We start from the raw sequence: 23,508 nt of genomic DNA, 5'->3' as shown, positions 1-23,508 counted from the left end.
CAGATCTGAATTTGATTCTTTCACCAAACTTCTTGGAGGCTCCCCACCTGTGTACTCCTTCCACTAAGTGCAGAAAATAAAGGGAAAACATATCACTTATTCTTTTTTTTCTTTGATATGCCTCTTGTTGGGTAAAATGTAATTTTTATCTTTCATCTCTTGAGAGGCATTATCTTCAAATCCTGCTGTTCTCATTTTACCTTTCCGGTCACTATCTTCCCATTCAGAAAGAAAACAGAATTTACGATCCTAATTAACCCTTAACAAAGCTTTCCAAATTCCTCTGACTTCCTTACCTTCTCCTGGATCCCTTCATCATCACCAGCAAAGTACAAAATAGGGACGTTGAGCTCAGAGGCGGCTACCCACTGAAGGACAGCTTGGAGTTGCTTGTTCTGAACTGTATCTGTTAGATTGTGATTGCTGACAATCACCTTGGGGGCTGCACACCCTTCCAGGGGCTGTCCTGATATACCTCTCAATTCATTATGGATAGCCTGATAGGCATTCTGCAAGATAGCTTCTGCTGTCCCTGTGCCCTTGACCGGTAAGCACTCGTATAAACTGTCTGGGAGGGCTGACGATGGCCTGCTGGCATCTCCACACTTGTCGTCTCCCAGCTCTGCCAAGGGAGTGTCACAGGACTTGGCAATGATGAGACACAGCTTCATCACTGAGTCCATCAGGTGATCCAGCATCTTCCCATTCATTTGGCCGTCTAGCTGGTTGACAACCATCTTAGTCAGCCCAGATAAGGCCCCACCAGACTCTTCCCCTTCATATAGTTTGACGGGACAAGGGGTTGCTGGTCTTTCACAGTGGCTGATGTCTTCTTCCTTAACTGGCTGTTCTGGCATCTTGGCTTCACAGCTACGGTCATTCTTGAAAATGGTCTCACCGAGTAAGTTCCGGATGAAATTGAAAAAAACACTCATAAGATCCTTCTTTTCTGCTTGTTCTTTGTCACCTACTACCTGAGGAGACTTAAGGCAGGACTCGTCGGGAACTACAGGTGGCTTGTTGGGGGGAAAGTTGGTGGTGGCAGCAGCTTCAAGGAAGCTCTGTGCATCCATTCTTCCTCCCTGGGCCAGGTGATACTGAATCAGAAGTAGGGCAGATACAATCAGATCCTTGGCCCAGGAGTCTGAATCATACATAAAATTCTCAGGTCTCTCTGGGTGACAGAGAGGGGGGCTGAAGTCGCTAGGATCTTGGGGATATTCAAAGGGAAAGTCTGGTGCAGGCTTACATGGTTTATTGGGACTTTCCCCTGCGGGATGCTGGAAACCTGGAGATTTACATTCTTTCTGTTGATTTTTATGCCACATGATTAATCCCTCTTTGATAATGTGTTCACCTAGAGTTTCAACACAAGTCTTCTTCTCTGGTTTGGGCATAGGAGAATACATTTTTTCTCTCATTTTAGCTTCAGATTTCATTGTAAAGTTCACATTTCGGTTTTTAGGGTCACCCAGTCCTTTCATGGAGACAAGAGAATAACTCTCACACTTGTCCTTGCTTTTCCTGATAGTCTCAGGGATTTTCTTGGCAAATATCACATTGTATAGTTTACCCAACATGGCATCCATGATGTCTGTGGCCTTTTGGCTTCCATGAGAGAAGACGCTTCTTTTCACAGCCGACACAAAGTCTGTGTCAGTCATGAGGGTCCCCGTGACATTGTGGAGGTTCTTCATGAAGGAGTCAATGAGATCTGAGACCACCTCTTTTGCATGCTTCAGCAAGACCTTCTTTAACAGGATGGTGGCGATGGTTGTGTCTTTCACTTGGATCCTCAGGGTCTTCATGATGGAGACCATCATATCAGACACCACACTATTAGCATACGTCATGATCCCTTCACTCACGGAAGTTGTAAAGTCATCAGTTCTTTCCTGCCCTTGGAACATCTTTCTCTCCCCAGGTAAGAACTTTTTACCTTCTCTGGCATCACCTGCATTACGAGATTCAAACTCTTCCTTAAAGAAGAAAGATTTCTTAGAACCTGGCTTGTCATCTGGACTCTTGCTTGCCTTCATCTTCAAGGTGGACTTGTATTTCAAATTTGATCCTGAGGCTCTGTCTCCAGAGCCAGGAACCTTGTCTGGTGCAGCATTCTGGGAACACGCAGTGACGGTCTCATTTACCAGCTCTGATGCTACCTTACTCAGGCTTTTGTTGGGTGGGGGAGGGGGGTCATCCCCCATGTACAATGACTGATGGACACATTTGTTTTCGGAGCCGTCAATCTTCTCGTTGATCTCCTTGCGGGCCATGGCTATGACTAGATTTGTGAGACGGTTAGCATAGAAGGAAACTTCATCTACCGAACTCCCGGCACCAATTTGGACCCTGGGGCCTTGGGGAGGGCTCTCTCGGTGAGTCATCTCAAAATGCAATCTCCCTGGACTTCCCTTGTTGGTGGTATTGTAATAGTCTACACTGAATCCTTTGTGTGAGTCTCCTAAGTTGGTCGTTTCCCCACCCAGTGATGATTCTCCAGGCTTGAACCGAACATCTTGGAATCCTGCTGTGCTTTTCTCCAGGTCTCTGCGGAGCCAGCTCAGCACTCTGACAGGATCCACTGGCGCCTCCTTAAACACAGACAAGGATTTATCTCACTATAACATAAAGATACGGGAGGTTCAGGACAACCTCAAAGGTCAGTTACAAACACTGTCATCCCTCTCAAGCTTGGTCCATCTTTGCAATAAAAGTAACAACATTAATTGAATGCTTACTATGTATCAGGCACTGTTCCAAGTACCTTAAGACTATTGTCTCATTTAATATCATTCTCATAATAAACCTAAATGTTAGCTCTCTTATCTTGATTTTACAGAGGAGGAAGTCAAAGAATTGGGAGTTTAAGTTAGTTGACTTACTTGAAGCAATAATCTTTCATGGAGAAGGAAATCTAACCCAGCAGTCTAACCCCAGAGCCTATTCTCTTGGCAACTACATTATATTCCTTCCAATAATACGTATCCTTAAGATCTGATAGTCATCAGCTGCAGACAAGAGTTAGAATTTGAAATGAATCATATTTTTATATTAATAGCTATTTTCTATAGTTTGCTTTTTAATTTATATGTAATATTTATATTTTTTGAGACAGAGTCTCACTACGTCACCCTTAGTAGAGTACTGTGGCATCACAGCTCACAGCAACCTCAAACTCTTGGGCTTAAGTGATTCTTTTGCTTTAGCCTCCCAAGTAGCTGGGACTATGGGTGCCTGCCACAGCAACGCTCAGCTAGTTTTTTGTTGTTGTAATTGTCGTTGTTTGGCAGACCTGAGCCAGGTTCGAACCCGCCAGCCTGGGTATATGTGTCTGGTGCCCTAACCACTGCACTACAGTGCCTTATTTCTATTGCTTATTACACATATTATTTTCTAGAAATTAGGAAATTCCAGAAAAATTGTTCATAATAATCACTTTACCAATTTAACATATTGAGCACAATCTCAATATGTTAAACGGCTTCCAATGGACTGGTTGACACTGCTTAAGCTAACAATCTGATTTATAGTTGAGGAATTAATATCTATGGGCAATTCATTAGTTTTGTTTCAATACAGGTTATTTGGGGGGGCACTAGCTGTGACAAGCACATGTACAAATTCATATGTTTACATACTGTACAATCTATATGTGGAAAAAAATCTTCACTTGAACATAGGATAAAATAATGTATGTGAAAGTGTCCTATTTACTATTAAATGTAAAAGATCATTGTATTAGAGTCCATATACTTATCTGGGAATGACCACAAATATTGCCCATCTTTAAAGAATAATGGAGAATATTCTTAACATCTTTAAGAATAATGAGAATAATATTTTTATTACCAAACCATCATATAGTTACTAGGTACTATCTGTTAAATATGTAATGTTTGCTAGGCATTACGCTAAATGCTTTACTCACATCATTTTGTTTAATTTTCACCCTCGTAATCAACTGGTAAGGTAGGTTTTTACTCTTCCAGTTTTGCAGGTAAGAAAACAGAGATTTAGATAAGTTAATGTGGCTAGTATCTCACAGCTAGACATGATGGGGGCTAGCGTTCAAATCCTGCCTGACTCTAAGACCATTGCTCTCTCCCCACAATACCGAGATCCTACTGTGTTTTAATGACTTGGAAAGAAGAGAACAGCAGTGGTCCTAGTCCTCTGCAGGACTGAGATAAGCTGCTTGCTGCCATGCTGTGGTTAAGGGCCATAGTGCTTATTTGAAAATCTTCCCCAATGATGCTCCTAATTTGAAAAATGGCTACTATTAGGAACATTTTGTGTGTCAGTGGAAAACCACCCATTGTCTCGATAGCATATCCTATAGCTCTATAAACTGATGCAAGCAATGTAATTCATGTCTATACACATGTAAGGGGAGGCTCGACTGACTGCCTCTCCCCACGTGGAGGTCAGCCTGGCCTTTCTGTGCACATTCACTTCACTATTTCTGGTCTGTGTATTCTGAACCTTACTGGGTCATTGCTAATGAGTTAATGAAGGCTGGTTGCGGTGGCTCACGCCTGTAATCCCAGTACCCTTGGAGGCTGAGGAGTGTGGATTATCTGAGCTCACATGTTTGAAATCAGCCTGAGCAAGAGCAAGACCCTGTCTCTAAAGATAGCCGGGTGTTGTGCCACCTGTAGTCCCAGCTACTCGAGAGGCTGAAGCAAGAGAATCGCTTGGGCCCAAGAGCTGGAAGTTGTTGTGAGCTATGACGTGACAGCACTCTACCGAGAGCCACAAAGTGGGACTCTGTCTCAAAAAAAAAAAAAAGAGTTAAATGAAGTCTTTAACATATGTTCATTTTTTACACACGTATCAGAGTCATTATTTTGCCCTTCTCTGGAAATTATCTTTTAGTGGTTTGGGGAAGTCTTCTACAAAGATGCACAGTAGATTCACCTAATAGAAGCACATAGATCATGAGAGAGGTGCACCACATGTGCCCCTGGAGTGGCAATAGAACTGTTATTCTAGTTTTAATTTTCCTCTCTAGTTTTGTTTTTTGGTTTTCACTTTGGTTCATTAGGGGCAGTAATCATTGGTAGCCGCAATGCTAGAAATTTGGTTTTGTCTGACCATGTGGAGATCTCTTTTTTCAATGGATTAATGGTCTCTCCCATGTTAGGTGAGAGACAACAGAAAATCTTTTTTGTTAGTACTTATTGTCCCTCTTAAGCTCAAATCAACTGAGAATGCTTATGGCCATGTGAAAAGAGAAAAGCTCTTTGACATCTGGGTAGGTGAATTTTGTGTTTCTGTGTTTACTTTTGACATGTGGATAAAAGGTTAGAATTGAAGCTATAAACTATTGTTATAAGAATCTGTACCACCATGTGTCCGTAATTCAGAAAAGCATTAGGTAAGTAGTAATGTCTTCCTACCTCCAGAAATTATTAGTTAAGTTAAATTATAAGGTTTCTTAAAGAATCTATTCAGAGTGGCTTATATACAAATAAGTACTTTTACACATTGAATATTCTTGAGATCCAAAAATGAGGAAATCAAACGTCTAATATTTAAAATAATAGAATATTAGGCTGGGCATGAGGGCTCATGTCGTTAATCCTAGCACTCTGAGAGGCTGAGGTGGGTGGATTGCCTGAGCTCATGAGTTTGAGACCAGCCTGACCCAGAGTGAGACCTCATCTCTAAAAATAGCTGAGTGTAGCAAGTGCCTGTAGTCCCAGCTACTTGGGAGGCTGAGGGAAGAGAATCTCTTGAACCCCAAAGTTTGAGGTTGCTGTGAGCTGTGATGCTATAGCACTCTACTGAGGGTGACAAAGTGAGACTCTGTTTCAAAATAAATAAATAAATAATAAATAGTAGAATATTTAAGATATTAGAAAGTAATGCTAGGAAAAAAAGTATTTTTACAACCTCTAACTTAGAAACATTTCAAGAACCCAAGTTCACATCAATTAGGTAAATCTTTGGCAAACAAAAATAATTTAGTAATTTTGGTTTAATAAAAACAGCCATGTTTTTTCTGATTTGTCAGTGTCAAGTATAACACAAGAGTACATTTTGGCTTGACACCTATAACTCATTGGTTAGTGTGCTGGCCCCATACACTGGCGCTGGCAGTTTGAACTGGCCCAGGCCTGCTGAACAACAATACAACAACAAAAACAACAACAACAATATCCAGGTGTTGTGTGGCAGATGCCTGTAGTACCAGCTACTTGGGAGGCTGAGGCAAGAGAACTGCTTAAGTGCAAGAGTTTAAAGTTGCTGTGAGCTGTGACACCACAGCACTCTACTCAGGGTGATATAGTGAAACTCTATCTCAAAAAAAAGAATACATTTTAATTTTACTTTTGATATACTCTTCACAAACTTATATAAACTTACGGATCAAATAAGCTAGTGTTACTTCTATTTAATGTTTAAGATTATGAAAAATGTAAATCGATGTTTAACCAGTTGAATAATCATACTGACAAACTTTACTTCAACACATATTGTTTTATACGATTTCAGCTTGATAATAGATTTCCAACATCTTTATGTAACTGAAAACACTGAAGTGGTCTTAAATCGGGTTAGCGAATGTATATTCATTGGATACTTAGCTCATTTCTAAGAAAGATAGAACACTGAAACATAAAATTTACATGTTTCAGCTTCTACTTGCATTACTACAGAGAGGTAATGTCTTTGGGTGTAATGATGATTGCGTTCATTTTTGTCACTTAGAGCGGGTGTGTGAAAAGTGTGTAGAGCTATAGGAAGCTGTCTTCCTGTGCCTTCATGAGTTCTGCTCATCTGCATTTTAGCTGGTAAGTGACAGTTCACAACCACACACCCCACATTCAGTTTTCTTTGTGAAATAGAACGAATAGAAATTACTTTGGTTAAAATTTATGATTAATGTAAGTGATTGAGACTATAATTAGAAATAATAGTTTCAGAGAAATCTGTGTACCTGCTTGTTTTTCTTAGGGACTGCAAGTGAAATGTGGTGGAGACTTTCTTGAGGTTGACCTCCTAATCTCAGTAAAGGAAATAATAGAGATCTTGAAAAGTCCAATCTGAGGGGTGGTGCCCACAGCTCAGTGGGTAGGTCTGCGGCCACATATACTGGGGCTGGCAGTTCAAACCCGGCCTGGGCCTGCTAAACAACAATGACAACTGCAACAAAAACATGGCCAGGCATTGTGGCAGGTGCCTGTAGTCCCGGCTCCTTGGGAGGCTGAGGAAATAGAATCACTTAAGCCCATGAGTTTGAGGTTGCTGTGAGCTGTGACGCCATAGTACTCTACCAAGGGTGGCATAGTGAGACTGTCTCAAAAAAAAAAAGTCCAATCTGAGATTACTATGAAAACTTCCAGAGGGCCATGCCTCTGGCTCAGCGCACCAGCCCCATATGCTGGAGATGGTGGGTTCAAACCCAGCCCCGGCCAAAAACTACAAAAAGGAAAAAAAAACAACTTCCAGAAAAGTAAACTTAAGAGGGTCCATCTGGTTGTTACACCTATGTAAATAAATCAGGCCAAACCCTGATGTTATCAAGCTATTTTGTGATCAAGAGTATTTTACTTTGAGATTATTTTTTATAGAAATGGAGGTGACTGTAGACGTGTACTACAACAGAAAGATATTGATTATCTATAGACTAAACATTGTCCACAGTCTTCCACGTTACCTGATCTGGCTTCTGTGTGCTTTGCTTTGTAACTCCTAGTTACAAGCCAGCTATCTACCTCCCTGTCCTACTTCTCTTCCCCACCTCTAACTCCATTAAACATATCCTATAAAATTTTCTCTGACCATTTCTCATTTTTAAATGATTCATCCTTTAAACACCTATACCAGTTACTGTCTGGAGAGTCTATTTGGCAGATAGCCATGAACTGCTTTCATTAGTGTTCAACAGTGTTATTTAGTGACTTTAAATTATTTTTATATTTTCATATGCGTATTTTTTTTTTTTTTGCAAAAAGAAAGATACAATGCATAAGGGTAGAAAACTTTCATTCTTTTTTGCATCCTTCAGAGTATTTCTAACTTAGTGAAAAATCAAGGAATTTTTTTTTTTCCCGCAGTTTTTGGCCAGGGCTGGGCTTAACCCACCACCTCCGGCATCTGGGGCTGGCACCCTATTCCTTGAGCCACAGGCGCCACCCCAAATCAAGGAATTTTTATGCACTTAACACTGAAACTGATCTGCCTTTTGCTTTTCTAATTGAAAGGGAAGAAATAATAAATAAGGCGGCGCCTGTGGCTCAGTGGGTGGGGCACTGGCCCCCATGTACTGAGGGTGGCGGGTTCAAGCCCAGCCCTGGCCAAACTGCAACAAAAAATAGCTGGGCACTGTGGCAGGGGCCTGTAGTCCCAACTACTCAGGAGGCTGAGGCAAGAGAATTGCCTTAGGCCCAGGAGTTGGAGGTTGCTGTGAGCTGTGTGATGCCACAGCACTCTACCAAAGGCGATAAAGGGAGACTCTGTCTCTTAAAAAATAATAATAATAAAAAATAAAAGAGACAATGAATAAAAGATAAAGTAGAAGCAGTTTTGGTTGGCCCTTATCTACAGAAATTGGGTATTTGTTATCTATGTATCTTTAATGTCTTATGTAGACTTGTTAGTGTTTTCTCTTTTAGGCTATATACAGATAGACAAAACAGATTTTGGAAAAATAGAAGCTTAAGGGTCATAGAACATTGCATGCAGATAGGTGCTTGATAAATGTTAATATTAAGCATGAAGATTACAATATCATTTAATTATACCATTAAATAATGAAATTCTCAAAAAGGAGAGAATTCTGTCTTATTTTTATATCTCTGATCCTGACACCTATCATGGTGTCTGTGCCAGTTATAAATACATTGTCCCTCATGCCAAATCCATCCTTCTTTGCCTCATTTTGTGACATCAGAACTGGATTGTTTAAACATTTCTCCTTTGGCAATTAGTGGTGTTAACAGAGGACACAAGAGGGGAGCTGCATGGTCACAGCAGTAGGAAAGAAAGGGCTTCCCTGCTGGCCCATCTGCACCCTCTGGCAAATTTCTTGGGGCAGCCACTCTTCCCCCATGGCATCAGAAATGGCCTTGTTTAGGAGAGGGGGGCCTCTTGTGAGTTTTTCATTTCTTCCTTGTCTACTATCTCTCAGCCTGGGGTTGTAGCTGCTTTCTGCATTTGTTATTTCTGCAACACCTAGTTTCCTCTTTTAGGCCTTTAGTAGTTAACTATCTTTTATTAGTAAATAGATTTTTAATGTTAAATTACTGGTGCAGTTTCTACCTTTTGACTGGACCCTGACTGATACAATGCCTGATACTAAGTAAGTATTTAATCAATGTTTGTTGAACGATGAAGGAAGAATGACAATGATACTTAGATGAGAGTTTATAGTTCTGAGAATTTTAAGGCACCCTACATTTCAGAAAATACTTTCCATGAGCCTCTGAGACATTTCTATCCAAGCCCTATCTGTTTGAAAATAAAATTTTACATACATATATATATTTCATTAGTTCTAACATATTTCTTCTTCTAAACCTTATGATAGGAATTTTTTCCTACGAAACTATAGATAGGAGGGCAGCGCCTGTGGCTCAAAGGAGTAAGGGCACCGGCCCCATATGCCGGAGGTGGCAGATTCAAACCCAGCCCTGGCCAAAAATTGCAAAAAAACTCCAAAAAACTATAGATAGAATTTTTTTTATTCTACAGGAGTTCATTTCCTCACCCCCACCACTTACCTTTAAAAGTAAGAGGGGAGTGGTGGTGATGGAGAGAATAAGGCATTAATGGCACCCCACATATTCCTAACCTAGTGTTTAAAAGAGGATGACGCTTACTGTTTTCCAGTCCTGCGGTTGGTTTTCTCCAGGTGAATAGACATCAACTTTGCATACTCCGTTTTGGCTCTGTAACCAGTCAACTCTATCCGACATCTGGGTAGAGCAAAGAGAAATTATTTGTCAGTGAGAAAGTCACTATTCAGAGAAATGCAAACCAAAACCACTTTGAGATATCATCTAACTCCATAAGAGTAGCCCACATCACAAAATCCCAAAACTACAGATGTTGGTGTGGATGTGGAGAAAGGGGAACACTTCTGCACTGCTGGTGGGAGTGCAAGCTAGTACGTTCCTTTTGGAAAGAAGTTTGGAGAACACTCAGGGATCTAAATGTAGACCTGCTGTTTGATCCTGCAATTCCTCTACTAGGTGTATATCCAAAAGACCAAAAATCACTTGGCAACAAAGATATTTGCACCAGATTGTTCATTGAAGCTCAATTCATAACTTCCAAGTCTTGGAAGAAGCCCAAGTGTCCATCAACCCATGAATGGATTAATAAATTATGATATATGTATACCATGGAATAATATGCAGCATTAAAAAAGATGGAGACATTACCTCTTTTATGTTTATATGGATGGAGTTGGAAAATATTCTTCTTAGTAAAGTATCTCAGGAATGGAAAAAAAAACTATCCAATGTACTCAGTACTAATATAGAACCAATTTATAATCACTCACACTTTCATATGAGAGATGAATCACAACTATAGCCCAGGATGAAGGAGGGAAGGGGAGGGGGATGGAAAGGGAATGGGGTGGTTTGGTAGATGGAGGGTTAATGGTGGGACCACACCTATGGAGCATACTGCAAGGGTACAAGTCAAATCTATCAAGTATTGAATACAAATGTCTTAACGCTGTGATTAAGTAAATGAGGTGAAAGATACGTTAATTAGTAGGATGCAAGCACTCTAATTTATACAAATAATCCACACATTGAATCCCACAGAGGCATAAATATATTCGTGATCTATGTATATATGACTTAATGAAAAAAAAGAAAAAGAAAATGTATAACAATGGCTTGTGGTCTCACTATTAAAGAAAACTATTTAGACTAATAAAAAAAAGAAATAAAGTCATTAAAAGGGCAGATGATAAGAAAATAAGGAGAAATAAAGTGGATGGCTGAAGTACAGGAAATAGGAGCAATGTTTTCAGCAAAGACCTGCCTGAAGAGCTACTTTAGACCAGTCAACTCTAGATAGCTTCATCCTCAGCATTCAACTGCAGAAAGTGTTCTTAAACTCATTGGTGGGGGTGAGGGCAGGAGCGGTCAGTGTGTACTAAAATACAGTCAGACAGAAAGGCTAAGTTCTAGTATTTGATAGTATAGTAGGCAATGTTAGTCAACAACAATTTATTACACATTTCAAAATACGTAGAAGAGAAGGATTGTAATGTTTCCAACACAAAGAAAAGATAAATGTTTGAAGTGATGGATATCTCAGTTACCCTGATTTGATCACCTTGTGTACATGTATCGAGATATAATATGAACTGCCAAAATATGTATTACACATTAATTTTTAAAATACAAGCGTCCCGTATTTCTGCGTCTAGTAACAAGGCTAGTGGCTAGTGGCTAGTGTATTCTAGAGGTGCTTCTCTGTTGAATGAAGGAACCTGAGCAGCCATGTCCTGCTCTTTGTGTCCTTGCTTGACAACCCTCCCCTGCTTGGATTTTCAGCGGATACTCAAAACTCAATGTGATCAAAATGGAATTAATTCACTTGTCCCTTGTTTCTTCTTGCTCCACCAACTTATTTTGAAAGTAACAGATGCTCTATTTTTAATTAATTTCTAGGGCACTAACTTACATTCATACTTGCAGTTCAGTCTAGCAGCACTTTCTTAAGACCAATCCCTTCTCCAATTACTGTCTGTAGAATCTACTCGACCAAATTTCTTGCACAAGAATAGAAATGTCACGTGCACTATCTGTGGTCCTTTGTCCACAGATGCAATGACACCCTTGCTGGTGTAAATCCTTCCATAGCCCTCCTGTCACTTTGCTATCCCCTAATTTCAGAAATGGCACCACCATCGGCCTGCTCTTCCATTTTAGTTGTCTTCTTCCACCCTAAACTTCCCTCTAGCTACTTCTCTCTTCTTCCATTTGCAGCCATTTTTCTTAAATAAATTGCTCATACCTACTGCTTTCATGGTCTCATCTCACAAATGAGTACCACAGTATCTACTCCGTATATCTGCTCCTTTGGCCTTAATCTTGTCCACTTTCTACAACATTGCATCTTCCTTGGTAATCTTCAAGACCATGGCCAACAATCATGATAACTTAGAATTACCCACTGATAATAGAAAACTATGAGAAGCTTCCCTTTGTCCTTTTTTCCAATCCCAAACTTCCATTTCCAGGCTTCCACATCTAAGTTTCCCTTCTTTCATTACCAACTTTGTTCAGACTTTGCTATAGGTCTTAGCAAAGTAAAATAAGAGGACCCATTGATCCTCCCTGCTGTCCTAAACATCTTTATGACATAGACATAAATCTCTGTATTTTGATTCCACCAAAATATTTATTTAAAATTTTGCTAGAATAAAGCTGAACAGCCCATCCTAATTTTTTAAATAGTAAAATTAGTTTTGTAAAGACTTGAAATAAGTGGAGCATGATTAGGGGATAAACATCAGGTTCATTGGAAATACTTGTTTTAAAGGACTTTGGGGATGTGGTGGGGAGTAAATGTCCTCTCTGAAAATAAAACCAGCACAAATCAAAGACTCAAAGAGAGATTAACCATGACTTAAACATATGTAAGTGAATATGGTATTTTTGTTATGCAGACTATTATGGACAATTATTAAAAAGAAAATATAAAATCTTTTAAGGTTACTTGTTTTTTGCTCCCACAGGATCGGCACCCATTTTCACACCCCAAACAGTGACTCAGATTACAGGGCCAGGAGATAGTTTATCACTCTTCCAGATAAATTCTTTGGGTCAACGATGGGTTCTCTGAACCCTAATTAGACCTTAGAATTAACCAGACAACTGTGTAAAGAAACTGAATTTGAGTTACTACTCCCTTAAAAATCTTATTTCAATGACTTTGGTTTGGAAAAACTTTGGCACTAAATTGCTTAAAAATTCCCTGGTTGGGGTTTGGTGCCCGTAGCTCAGTGGTTACAGTACCAGCCACATACACTGGGGCTGGTTCAAACCTGGCCAGGGCCTGCTAAATCACAATGACAACTACAACAAAACAACAACAAAAATAGCTGGGCGTTGTGGTGGGCACCTGTAATCGCTTAAGCCTAAGAGTTTGAGGTTGCTGTGAGCTGTGACACCATAGCACTTTATGGAAGGTGACATAGTGAGACTGTATCAAAAAAAAAAAAAATTCCCCGGTTAGGTGAATACCCTAGTTCTTAATGTACATTTTCAGAACTGAAAATTCGTGTGCCAAATCTTATCTGCAGAAAGCTCTCTCTGAGAAAGACTGGCCAGTTCTAGAAAGATCATTATTTAACCTTTTCTTTAGAATTTTTCTTTGAGACAGATTTCCTAACCTCCTTTGGTGTTTTAATGTTTTGTTTCTTGAATGAAGAAGGTGTTAATATATATGAGGTGAAACCCTGTAATGTCCTCAGCAGCTCACTATTATATATAAATATTCTTGAAGAATAAAACAAATGGTACGGTAACTTGGTTAGAGACTTGGAAGACTTAGAAGCAGGTTGTCCTAAATCAGGGGTCCTCAAACTTTTTAAACAGGGGGCCAGTTCACTGTCCCTCAGACCATTGGAGGGCCAGACTGCGGGCCCCAGGACAAGTCAGCTACTAAGCAGGACAGGCAGCAGCGGCAAAAACACCTGGTGGACTGGATAAATGTCCTAGGTGGGCTGCATGTGGCCCATGGGCCATAGTTTGAGGATGCCTGTTAGACTGATGAAAGTGCAAGCGAAAGCTAGAAATGTGTCTCCAGTTTATATTTCATCCTAATAAGTTGCTTCTAATAGACAAAATATGTAGCTTCTATTGCCCTAGTTAAGCTTTATACCACGATTAGAAAGGTTGAAATTAAGTACAAAAAGTAAGGAGATTATGTGATCACTTACTCTTATTGAGGATAGGTTCTGAGATATGAGGAAAGCTCTTGATTAATTTGTTGTTGTTGTCTTCACTATCCCTAAGTTGAACCACCACTCCTGCCATGTAATATAAGGAATCTGCAACAGAAAGACACAAATGGAAATGACTGATTTTCAAATAAGCCTTATTGCTCTTATTACCAAATGATGATTTTGAGTTATTTGGGTCCCCCCGCCCCCCACTGGCACACACAAGTGATGAGCACAAAATGACATCCAAATTTCATAGAGGGAGTCCACAGCTTACTCTTGGTGCACTCTGATGCTTGCCAGATGACACAAGAGGGTCCAACAATTTCTTAAATGACTACTGTTATTCTCCACTTTCAAATCATATGTATATGGGTTTATTGAATAATGATGACACTGAAAATTTTTAAGTCTAATCTCAATCTTGTTTGAATAGGAATTTGAAAGATAAATAGCTAGAATGGAGAATTCCCTGAATTCACGGAACTTAAAACACTTTGTAAGCATCTTAAGAGTATTTGAGAGACACATACATCCTCATGTTATATAGGGAGTTCATAGTTAATGTCTTTCATTCCAGTTAGGTAGTAACTTCCTTACATTGATATTTCAATAGAAGACATTACAGCATTGTACTCTCATCTTGAATATTTATCCAGCCCTTAAATAATGCTTCTCTAAATCCCACCCTTACTTCATATCAGGTCAAAAGTTACCCCATCTATGAAATATTGTCTCAGTTCTGAACTGAATGTGCTTTCTCCCTTACCCAAGTTTCCACTGTATTTTGTACAACCCTTATAACCTATCTAGTATTTTAATTGCTTATATATTTAATCTTCTTTATTAGATGAATTCTTGAGGACAGAGGCCTTTTCTTATTCATCTTGGTATGCTTCATAATAGCTAGTGCTCAATGATTCTCTGCTGAGAGAATGAATGTACAAATTCTGCCCACTTCTAAGAAGAGTTTATATTTTTTCCTTTTCCTATAAACTCCAGAGAGTTTATATTTTTTCCTTTTTTCTCAAACTGGAGAATCTGAGAATAAAAAAAGAAATAGCTTGTTCAAATATGCTTTGGTGGTAAGCCATATATTCAGGCCTTCTTGAAGCTTTACTTTTTGGGGAGATAAGTTCACTCCAGAAACTTATAAAGTGACTTTCTCAGGACCTATACCAATAATAAAAATATCCCAATATCTCAAACATGCTTTTGTTCTCTTTTCACAAACAGAAAGTGCACTTAGTAGTCAAGTATATCCACCAAACACTTCGCTTACATTTATTCTAATGTTTTTACTCTATTTTCTAGGTCCTCTGTGTGTTTATCTGCATCCATGAAGCTGGTTTTAGACTTTTAAAATTTCCCAAATTGTCCTGGATGATAGCATAGCACAAAGAGGTATTTAAATGGGTTTTTAAATGATAATGCTATTCAGACTATTAAGTCAATGTCTACACTGCCCATAATGAAATGGGAAAAAAAGGAAGGAATATCTAAAGACTTTGATGAAGTCAATGAATGGATCCACGAATTTATTTACTATAAGTTCAAAAGTGGGTGAATAATATCCAGGAGTTAGGGTGCAAAAAAAGAGAAAATGATGTTTTGCGTTATCTATTAATTTTGGTAATGAAAGAAAGCTGACTACATATAAAATGTAAAGATAAATGGACTTTAGAAACAACTTATTCTAACACCTTTATCTTACAGAATAGGAAACTGAGGCCCAGGAAGGAAATATTAGAATCAATGATATCTTCCTTTAGATATCCCAGCCCTGCAGTTTAACATCCTGAAAATTGTGAAATTTTCCTATTGCCAATAGAGAGAGATCCTGTAGCTGATAAGGGAACTGGACTAAAATGGTCCTCAAGAAGGCCAAAGTAATAATTATCCCATGTTGAGAAGGAGTGCAAATCTGAATGCCAGCCAGAGAGAGTATGCTATCTAGGGGCTTGGTTTTATGGTTGCTGTGTCCTAAAGCATAACTCCATGTCAGGATATTTTTCTCCTGGACCCATCTGAAACAAGAGGCTCCTATTTACTCAAGGCAACTCCTAAAGTTTACTCCTAAACTCATGGAAAAACTCAAATTGCAGGAAGCATAAATAAAGCTCTTGCAGTGTTGCTATCTACCAAATTTTGAGATTCATTTATTTAGGTTTTATTGCCAGTTTTAAAGAGAAAGAATCTATTTAATATATTTATTGTCTATCTCCCTCTCTCTGGTACATTGTAAAAATGCAATAAATTAGGTTGTTGCTGAAATCAGACTTTCAACTGATTTTATTTAAAAAAAAAAGATGGGAAGTGTATATGTGTCTGTGTGTGTCTGTGTGTTTCTCTCAATAGCACCATTCACTGTTAAGCTTTCTTGTGAATTTCCTTTATTTCCACTTTCCCTTACTAATAGCTTTATCCTCTTGACTCAGTACAGATACTTTCTCTACACATCCTGCCATATATTATCAATGTCCTATCCTTCCCCAGTTCTCTGTTGTCTAACAAAGCCTTCAGAAATAATAGTGAGAGGATGAAAATGGATGAGAATTGGACTCAGACCTATGCCAGTCCTATCTTGTTCTTAGAGCACTAGAAAGAAAAGAACTTTTGCAATAGCCACACAATAAACAGCAACAGCAGGTAGTCAAGCTTCTACTGTATCAAATTGGGAAACAGGAAGTAAGACTTCTCAAATCCCGAAAAAGATGGCCAAGGTCATCTGGTCAAATCTGTAACACAAAGAAAACTTTAGCAGCAAAGATGATAGGTTGGGCTAAAATGCTGCTAAAAGTCAGTCTCGTTTATTTCCAGAGGACTTGGAGGTAAAATTAAAATCGGCTGGGCAGAAGAACAAGCCTGGGTTGAATACAAAAGGTTGCCCATCATTGGTCACCGAATTCTCCCTTGTAACCACAGATGATCAGAAAATGGGCTGTTTTATCAGTCTAGTGGGATTTCCTACCTCTGTAGCACTGGAAGAGTGAACCACAGAAGACTCCAGAATATACTTTTAAAGTCAATGAAGATGCTGGGATGTTCTTACTCCGCTCAAGATCTTGTTTCCTCCACCAGCCCTCCATGCACCTCCCCCTTGTGGGACTGGAGAGTGACCTCAGAATCACAGCTGGTGATATCACTATCTCTATAGCAACAGGAGGGGGGAAGATATACTCCAAGGCTCTGAAGTTTCAGGCTTGCTTTTTCCTGATTATTTCTCTCTTCTGAGTGTTTAATTTAGGTGGGGGAATATATGAGGGGAGATTTTTGACAATGGATTCCGCTTAAAACAGCAGAGTAAGTATTAATGCATTAAGAAATCCAGATGGCTACAGAGAAGAATAAGAAATAAAAGAATTGGCAGCTTACTATTTTTTTATGCAAAATCTATGAATTCTATCCATTTTGTGGGATCTAGTCTTGACTTCTCTTATTTAGAAGCATCCTACCTTTTGTAGAAAAAATGACTTTTGGGATATTTTGCCTAAACTGATCATCTCTGGGTTATTACTTGTCTTAGACGGTCAGAGATACAGTAGCACTAACCCAACCTTTGTAATGTCTGACTTGAGGAACTTTACTGGGATAAATCAGACCAAGAGGCATTTGGTTGGTGATGCCTTTTAGGTTTGAGGAGGACTTTATTTAATAGTACATTCTCTTGGGAAATGTTACCTTAGGTTCTCTGTAATCAATAATTACATACAAGACTAATATTTAGTTTTTAGGAAGAAAAAAGAATTTCCAATAAAGGCCATATGATAAAGATTAAAATTGTAATGAATTGAAAAAGTGACTGGTTTATTACAGGCTTCCTTTAACAAAGTTATTTATCTATCAATTATCTTTTATGTATTAGTTCTTAGTTTCTTCATTTTTAAAAGAAAAAAATTAGCCTTGCTGACCTGTTAGAATCCCTTACAGCTCCAACATTTTATGTTGTTGATACTTCAGTGGTATTTAAATGGCACTGCATGTAACTGCACAAAGCACTTTGCAGTAGACAAAGCATCCTCAATGTCCATTATGGTATCTGATCCTCACATAACCTGTTGAGATGACCAGGCAGGTATTATTTTCCCTGTTAGGTGTAGAAGCTTGCCTAGGTCACAACAACTCGTGGAACTGGGACTGGGATCCAATATTCTGGATGTTAAATTCAGTGCTCTTTTAACTATACCACAAGAATTTGAAACCAGAACCTAAGGCAGCGTTCGACTTAGAGGTGTTAAATCATATAATTGGAAATGTTAGACAGGGGTTAGGAGGTTGCTGACAATAGTGGAGGTTTGTCAGTGTATCAGAATCAGAATAACCCCCCCAAATCACGTTATTAGCAAACTGCAAATTCTAAGTGAACATAGGATGAGGCAAAGATATATGACAGAGTAGCATTACTAAGCTTCTCTGATAAAATTCAAGGGTTTCTTTCCTCTTCCAATTCAGTTTGGTAGGTGACACTTCAGTAAACAGTAGGGAAAGGATAGAGTGGAAATAGCCAATCTTAGAAGCCTAATAATAAGCAACTCACTACTGGCCTTTTATCTCTCAGCACAACATATATTTCTTCCAGAAAAAATAAAGCACTGAAAGGATTATTAGGTCTAGAAAGACTGCCAAAAATAGGTGGTTTTCTGATAAGCCCAAAGTATGTTTCACAGGATCACTGATTGCTGTCTTTCATTCAAGGATCTTGAAAGGCTCTCCAGGTTTAAAATTCAAGTGTCTAAGGTTTCTGGAATTTTCACAGGCTCCAAATGGTTCTTTGTAGAACAACTCAGACTCTCAAAGGGGTCTATAGATTTAAAATAAATTAATTAATAACAACAACAATAAACCATTGCTCTAGAGGGAGCCGTCTGCAGTTTCTCCTTTGAAAAATGTGCAGATGGCATATACGGCCACGCAATTTTAGACCTTTCAGGAAGTTCACAGATTTCCTGAAGCCCACTCATGAACTGCACAACTGGTTAACAACTCCTAGACTCATAGACCAGGTGGTAAGTGCTTCCATAAGTAAAAACAAAAAGCAGGATAGGTGGAATATTCATCACCTTGGGTAGGATGGCCAGAGCAGTCGTCTCTGAAGACGTCACCTATGAGCTGAGACTTGACATCTGAGTGGCATTCCAGGAAAAGCCAACAGCAAGCACGAAGATGTGGAGGAGAAAACGTGCCTGGCGGGCTCGACGTGCATTTATTTATTTGGGGGCACATACTCATTTCTATTTCTCTTCCCCACCTTTCCCCTTCTTGTCCCCGCCCCACCCTTCTTTTAAACCCCTTTTCGCTCGCAGGGACCACGCCTCTTCCTTCCCCTGGCCTCACCAGGGCTGTTCTGACCAACATTTTCAGGAAACAATGAATAAGAAGATGAGCCCCTCTACCTCGAGGTCTGCGGTTTTGTGTGTCTGTCACTGATTCTCGGGTTTCAGATCCCTCGGCAATCTGAGATTATCCTCGTGGCCCATTCTAGATCCCAGATCCGACATTAAAATTCTTTCCATTGCCTGCCTTTCTCCACTCCTTCACTTTCCCTCCCAGCCCGTCTGCTCGGCTCTCATCCCCTCTCCCTCGCGCTCTTTTTCTCCCTCCAAGATCCCTTCTTGACCAACACTCCACCCGGATCTCTGACCCAGTCCCTCTTTTCCGGGTTGGCGCCTGCGCAAACAGGCGTGAGAGACAAGTTTTGGCCCAGCTTGGTAGCCGTAGTCGGACGGAAGCCCCGGCCTGGGGGATTGTGGGAGAAGATGGCGGCCGCCGTTCACTCTCGGGTTGTTCGGGGGCTGCCAATGTCACGTAAGTGTCATCGGGAACAAAGGCTCCTAACACAGATTCCGAGATTGGGATGGCTAGGGTTGGGGGAATGGCGTCGTGCTGCAGCGGTCACGCTGACTCCCTAGGCATCCTGGTTTTTCCGGGGCGGGGGCTACCTCTCTCCAGTTTATCCTTTTCCTTTCCACCTCCTTGGCTTGCACATTAAATTGTGCACTTTGTAAGGGGGCCCTAGAACTTGAGCAGTGGGAAGCAAAGAGGAAAAAGTGGAGGGCACGTAAAGGAGTCCATGAATAAGAGTTCTGATATGGTTATAAGGGTTTTCGGTTATGAAAACTATTTGCTTGGGGCACGGAGAGAAATCTGAGAGGGATGAGGAAAAAAAGGATAGAGGAGAGAAGATACTTCGTTCATCGCCTTTATGACCTTGTGCAAACCTTTAATCGGTTTCTGCTTCACATTCTTCATGACACAATGGTGTTGATAACACCACAATGTCAGAGAGTCTCTGAGAAGATTAAATGAGATAATATTTATAAAAGCAACTTTTTATCCAAAAGCATCTTGACAGTTGTAGAGTGTGTTAGGTTGAGGTGCTGGCTTATGGGGGCGAAGGGGATGTTTGTGGAGAAAAGAGGAGCTTAATGGAAAGGAAAGTGAAGAGTGAAGGCTGTCTTAGAATTTGTCAGCTCTGTTCATTTTCCTTTCTATTCTGATTGGATCTGCTTTCAGTCTTCAAATCGAAAACACACCTTTGTTCATCCCCTTAATGAGAGTGAAACAAAGAAATTAGGAATGCAGTTACACTTCATTCTTCTTTCACCTCTACTCCTTCATAAACATGTCCTAAAAGTCCTATTTTTCCATTGTGTATTTTAGTCCTTGAAGAATGTCTTTTGCTTTCAATATTGGCTCATGTGAGAATCACTGTTAGAGCTTTATAAAATAGAAAGAAGTGGGGACTCATTGTACAGCCATAGAATCAGAATTTCTGAGATTTGCTCCTTGCACCTTAAATTTTTGAAAGCACCATAGGCAGTTGTGATGTTCAACTTGAGGCAAGAAATAATATTGTTTATAGGACCTTTTTTAATTTTCCATCTTTTATACAACTCCCTACATACTACTGGGAAGCTGGTGGTGCACATCATTTATAGTGGATGGTTTTATACCCATGACTTCTTTGTGAAAAAATTCTCTGGCTCTTATTAAACTATTAAATTGATGTGACACAATGTAGATTGTGAATGACAATAACTGCTATTTCCTGAGTACCTGCTTTCTGTTAACCACAGTTCTAGATATTTTCATCAACTTCTTTCTTTCATTTACTTTTCTCTAACTGACTCCATAGTTTGTGCTCTTAACAATCTCTTACCTGCTCCATACTAATTCAGTAAAATTGCTCTTAGTAAGGCCATCAGCAATCAATAGCTTCCAAATTCTGTGATCCTCTGTCTTCTTCCTGCGTAATTTTTTGGCAGCATTTGATGGAGTTAACTATTTTTTCCTTAAAACACTTTTCGTATTTGGTTTCTGGATACCTTTTTCTTTTGTTTTTTTCTCCTGTCTCACTGGGCTGCTCTTTGGGCAGTCACTAACCTCTCTCAGCTTTAGTTTCTTCATCTGTAAAGTGATGACAAAGATAGTATTAATAATACCTACTAAGTACTTAGAACAACACTAGGCACCCAGTAAGAGCTCTGTAAATTTAGCTAATAATGTGATGTTATTATTTTATTATTATAATATTACATGTCTAGTCTTTGATGTTTGCCTTTTTTTTTTTTTTTTTTTGAGACAGAGTCTCACTTTGTTGCCCTTAGTAGAATGCTGTGGCATTACAGCTCACAGCAGCCTCAAACTCTTGGGCTCAAGCCATTCTTTTGCCTCAGCCTCCCAAGTAGCTGGGACCACAGGCACCTCCCCCACCTCAATGCCAGCTATTTTTAAAGATGAAGTCTCCCTCTGGCTGAGGCTAGTCTCGAACTTGTGAGCTCAGGCAATCCACCCACCTCAGCCTCCCAGAGGGCTAGGATTACAGGCATGAACCACTACCACGCCAGCCTCTGATGTTTGCTTTTAATCTCTATGATTGCAATCACTATTTGGTGAGCTAGGCTATTTCTCCAGTTCTATACTTTTGGATAGGGAAGAACTTGGACTTCTGGGAAGCAGCTGATTCCCTTCTTTTCAGCTGTTAGAATGGCCCAAATTATAGTGGCCTGCTACACAAAGTAGTGAGTTTCCCAATCCTGCAGGTATGTGTTCAGGCTAAGGCAAGATGGTCTCTTGAACACATACAATAGAGAAGATTTTATAAGCATCAATGCATAAACATTGAGGTTTCTTTCTGGTACCAAGAGACTGAGTCTATGAAAAAGAAATGGCGGGAGGTTTGAGAAGTCACTTGCTGTTAACCTTTCTAAAAGAAAATCTTTTCTCAAGCTTGCTCCTTTTATCATCACTTTTGATGTTTTTCAGTGGTTTTGTTAAGTCTGAACTGTGCTCTTTTTTTTTTTTAATTTTTTGCAGTTTTAATATTTTTGGCCAGGGCTGGGTTTGAACCCGCCACCTCCAGTATATAGGGCTGGAGCCCTACTCCTTTGAGCCACAGGCACCGCCCTGAACTGTACTCTTTTTTTATTGTTCTGAATTAATAATCTTCTGCCTCCAACCCATAGCATCAACATTATTTTCTATTAGCCGTGAATTTTAGACTCTTCCAATTAAGTCTTTTGCTGTTACCCTACACTGGAAATATTTGTTCCTACCTCTGCATTGTTAGATGTGTTACATGTTTCTCATGGAACTCTATTCTTTTTGTTTATTCCTTTTTAACACCTTTCTCAAAACACTTTATCCGGGAATACTTCATGATCGTGTAACTTATTTCTTTCTTATTTTGTATCCTCAGTTTCTTTCACCATACAGGCTTATACAATCGTAATTTATAACTGCTTTATAACTGTTTTTTCTTAATAAGATTTCACTTCCTAGATAAGTTATGTTCTATAGGGTAGGGAATTTACTTTCTAATTTTTATGTATTTCCTATATCCTCTGGATTCTATGTTGCAATAGTTTGTGTTTATTGTTGCTGTTGGTACTTAAATTACTAAAGTGCTAGTTGCAAAATAATGTTACAGGTTTCTAGGGGAAGAAACATTTACATTCACAGTTACTGTCATATTAACATTTGCCACTTTTTGTGTCTTCTGGGTTTTGTTTAAGGTTCTGCCATTACTGCAGTAGCCACATCCGTGTTTCATGGTCCACCCGGGCGCCATCTTCATTATGCCCTCATACCTCATGGGAAAGGTGGGCGTTCCTCAGTCAGTGGCATTGTGGCAACTGTGTTTGGAGCAACAGGATTCCTGGGTCGATATGTTGTCAACCACCTTGGTAAGTAACTTCCTTGAGTTCAGTATGCTCCCTTGCCATTGATCAGGATTACCTGATGAAAAGCTAAGAGCTACGTTTCTCTTCATTTTAAAAGTATTATGAATTTCTCCTTTCCTGGTATTATGCTATTTTTATCTGCTGTGACATTAAGAATATACCCATGCTTCCATATAGGATATTAAGATGGCATGGCAAAATATGCTTTTTGTTAAATATAATATCAATTCGTACTAAAATTTAAATATTTATCGAATATGTATCCATATCGTGTTGATATTTTGTTTTGTTTTTTGAGACGGAGTCTTGGTAGAGTGCCCTGGCGTCATAGCTCACAGCAACCTCAAACTCTTGGGCTCAAGTGGTCCCCTTGCCTCAGCTTCCCAAGTAGCTGGGACTACA

General features: G+C 39.5%; 2 protein-coding genes across 2 annotated transcripts in view; one reads left to right on the top strand and one right to left on the bottom strand.

Moving 5' to 3' along the window:
- Positions 1 to 19,449, bottom strand: part of AKAP3 (A-kinase anchoring protein 3) — a 28,529-nt gene extending 9,080 nt beyond the window's left edge. The window contains exons 1-4 of the mRNA XM_003796422.3: positions 19,318 to 19,449; positions 13,922 to 14,032; positions 9,831 to 9,926; positions 297 to 2,594 (exon numbers count right to left, since the gene is read on the bottom strand). Coding sequence (XP_003796470.1) covers positions 297 to 2,594; positions 9,831 to 9,926 — 2,394 coding nt within the window. The 5' untranslated portion in view covers positions 13,922 to 14,032; positions 19,318 to 19,449. The remainder of the gene's footprint in view (positions 1 to 296; positions 2,595 to 9,830; positions 9,927 to 13,921; positions 14,033 to 19,317) is intronic.
- A 211-nt stretch (positions 19,450 to 19,660) lies between these two features.
- NDUFA9 (NADH:ubiquinone oxidoreductase subunit A9) overlaps positions 19,661 to 23,508 on the top strand; it is a 31,664-nt gene continuing 27,816 nt past the window's right edge. The window contains exons 1-2 of the mRNA XM_003796421.3: positions 19,661 to 19,729; positions 22,939 to 23,109. Coding sequence (XP_003796469.1) covers positions 19,681 to 19,729; positions 22,939 to 23,109 — 220 coding nt within the window. The 5' untranslated portion in view covers positions 19,661 to 19,680. The remainder of the gene's footprint in view (positions 19,730 to 22,938; positions 23,110 to 23,508) is intronic.

Source organism: Otolemur garnettii, unplaced genomic scaffold (genome assembly GCF_000181295.1).
Source record: "Otolemur garnettii isolate 467f Iridium unplaced genomic scaffold, OtoGar3 scaffold00104, whole genome shotgun sequence".
NCBI classification, from domain to species: domain Eukaryota; kingdom Metazoa; phylum Chordata; class Mammalia; order Primates; family Galagidae; genus Otolemur; species Otolemur garnettii.
Note: the sequence above shows the minus strand (reverse complement) of the source record. Positions and strands in the feature narration are given on the sequence as shown.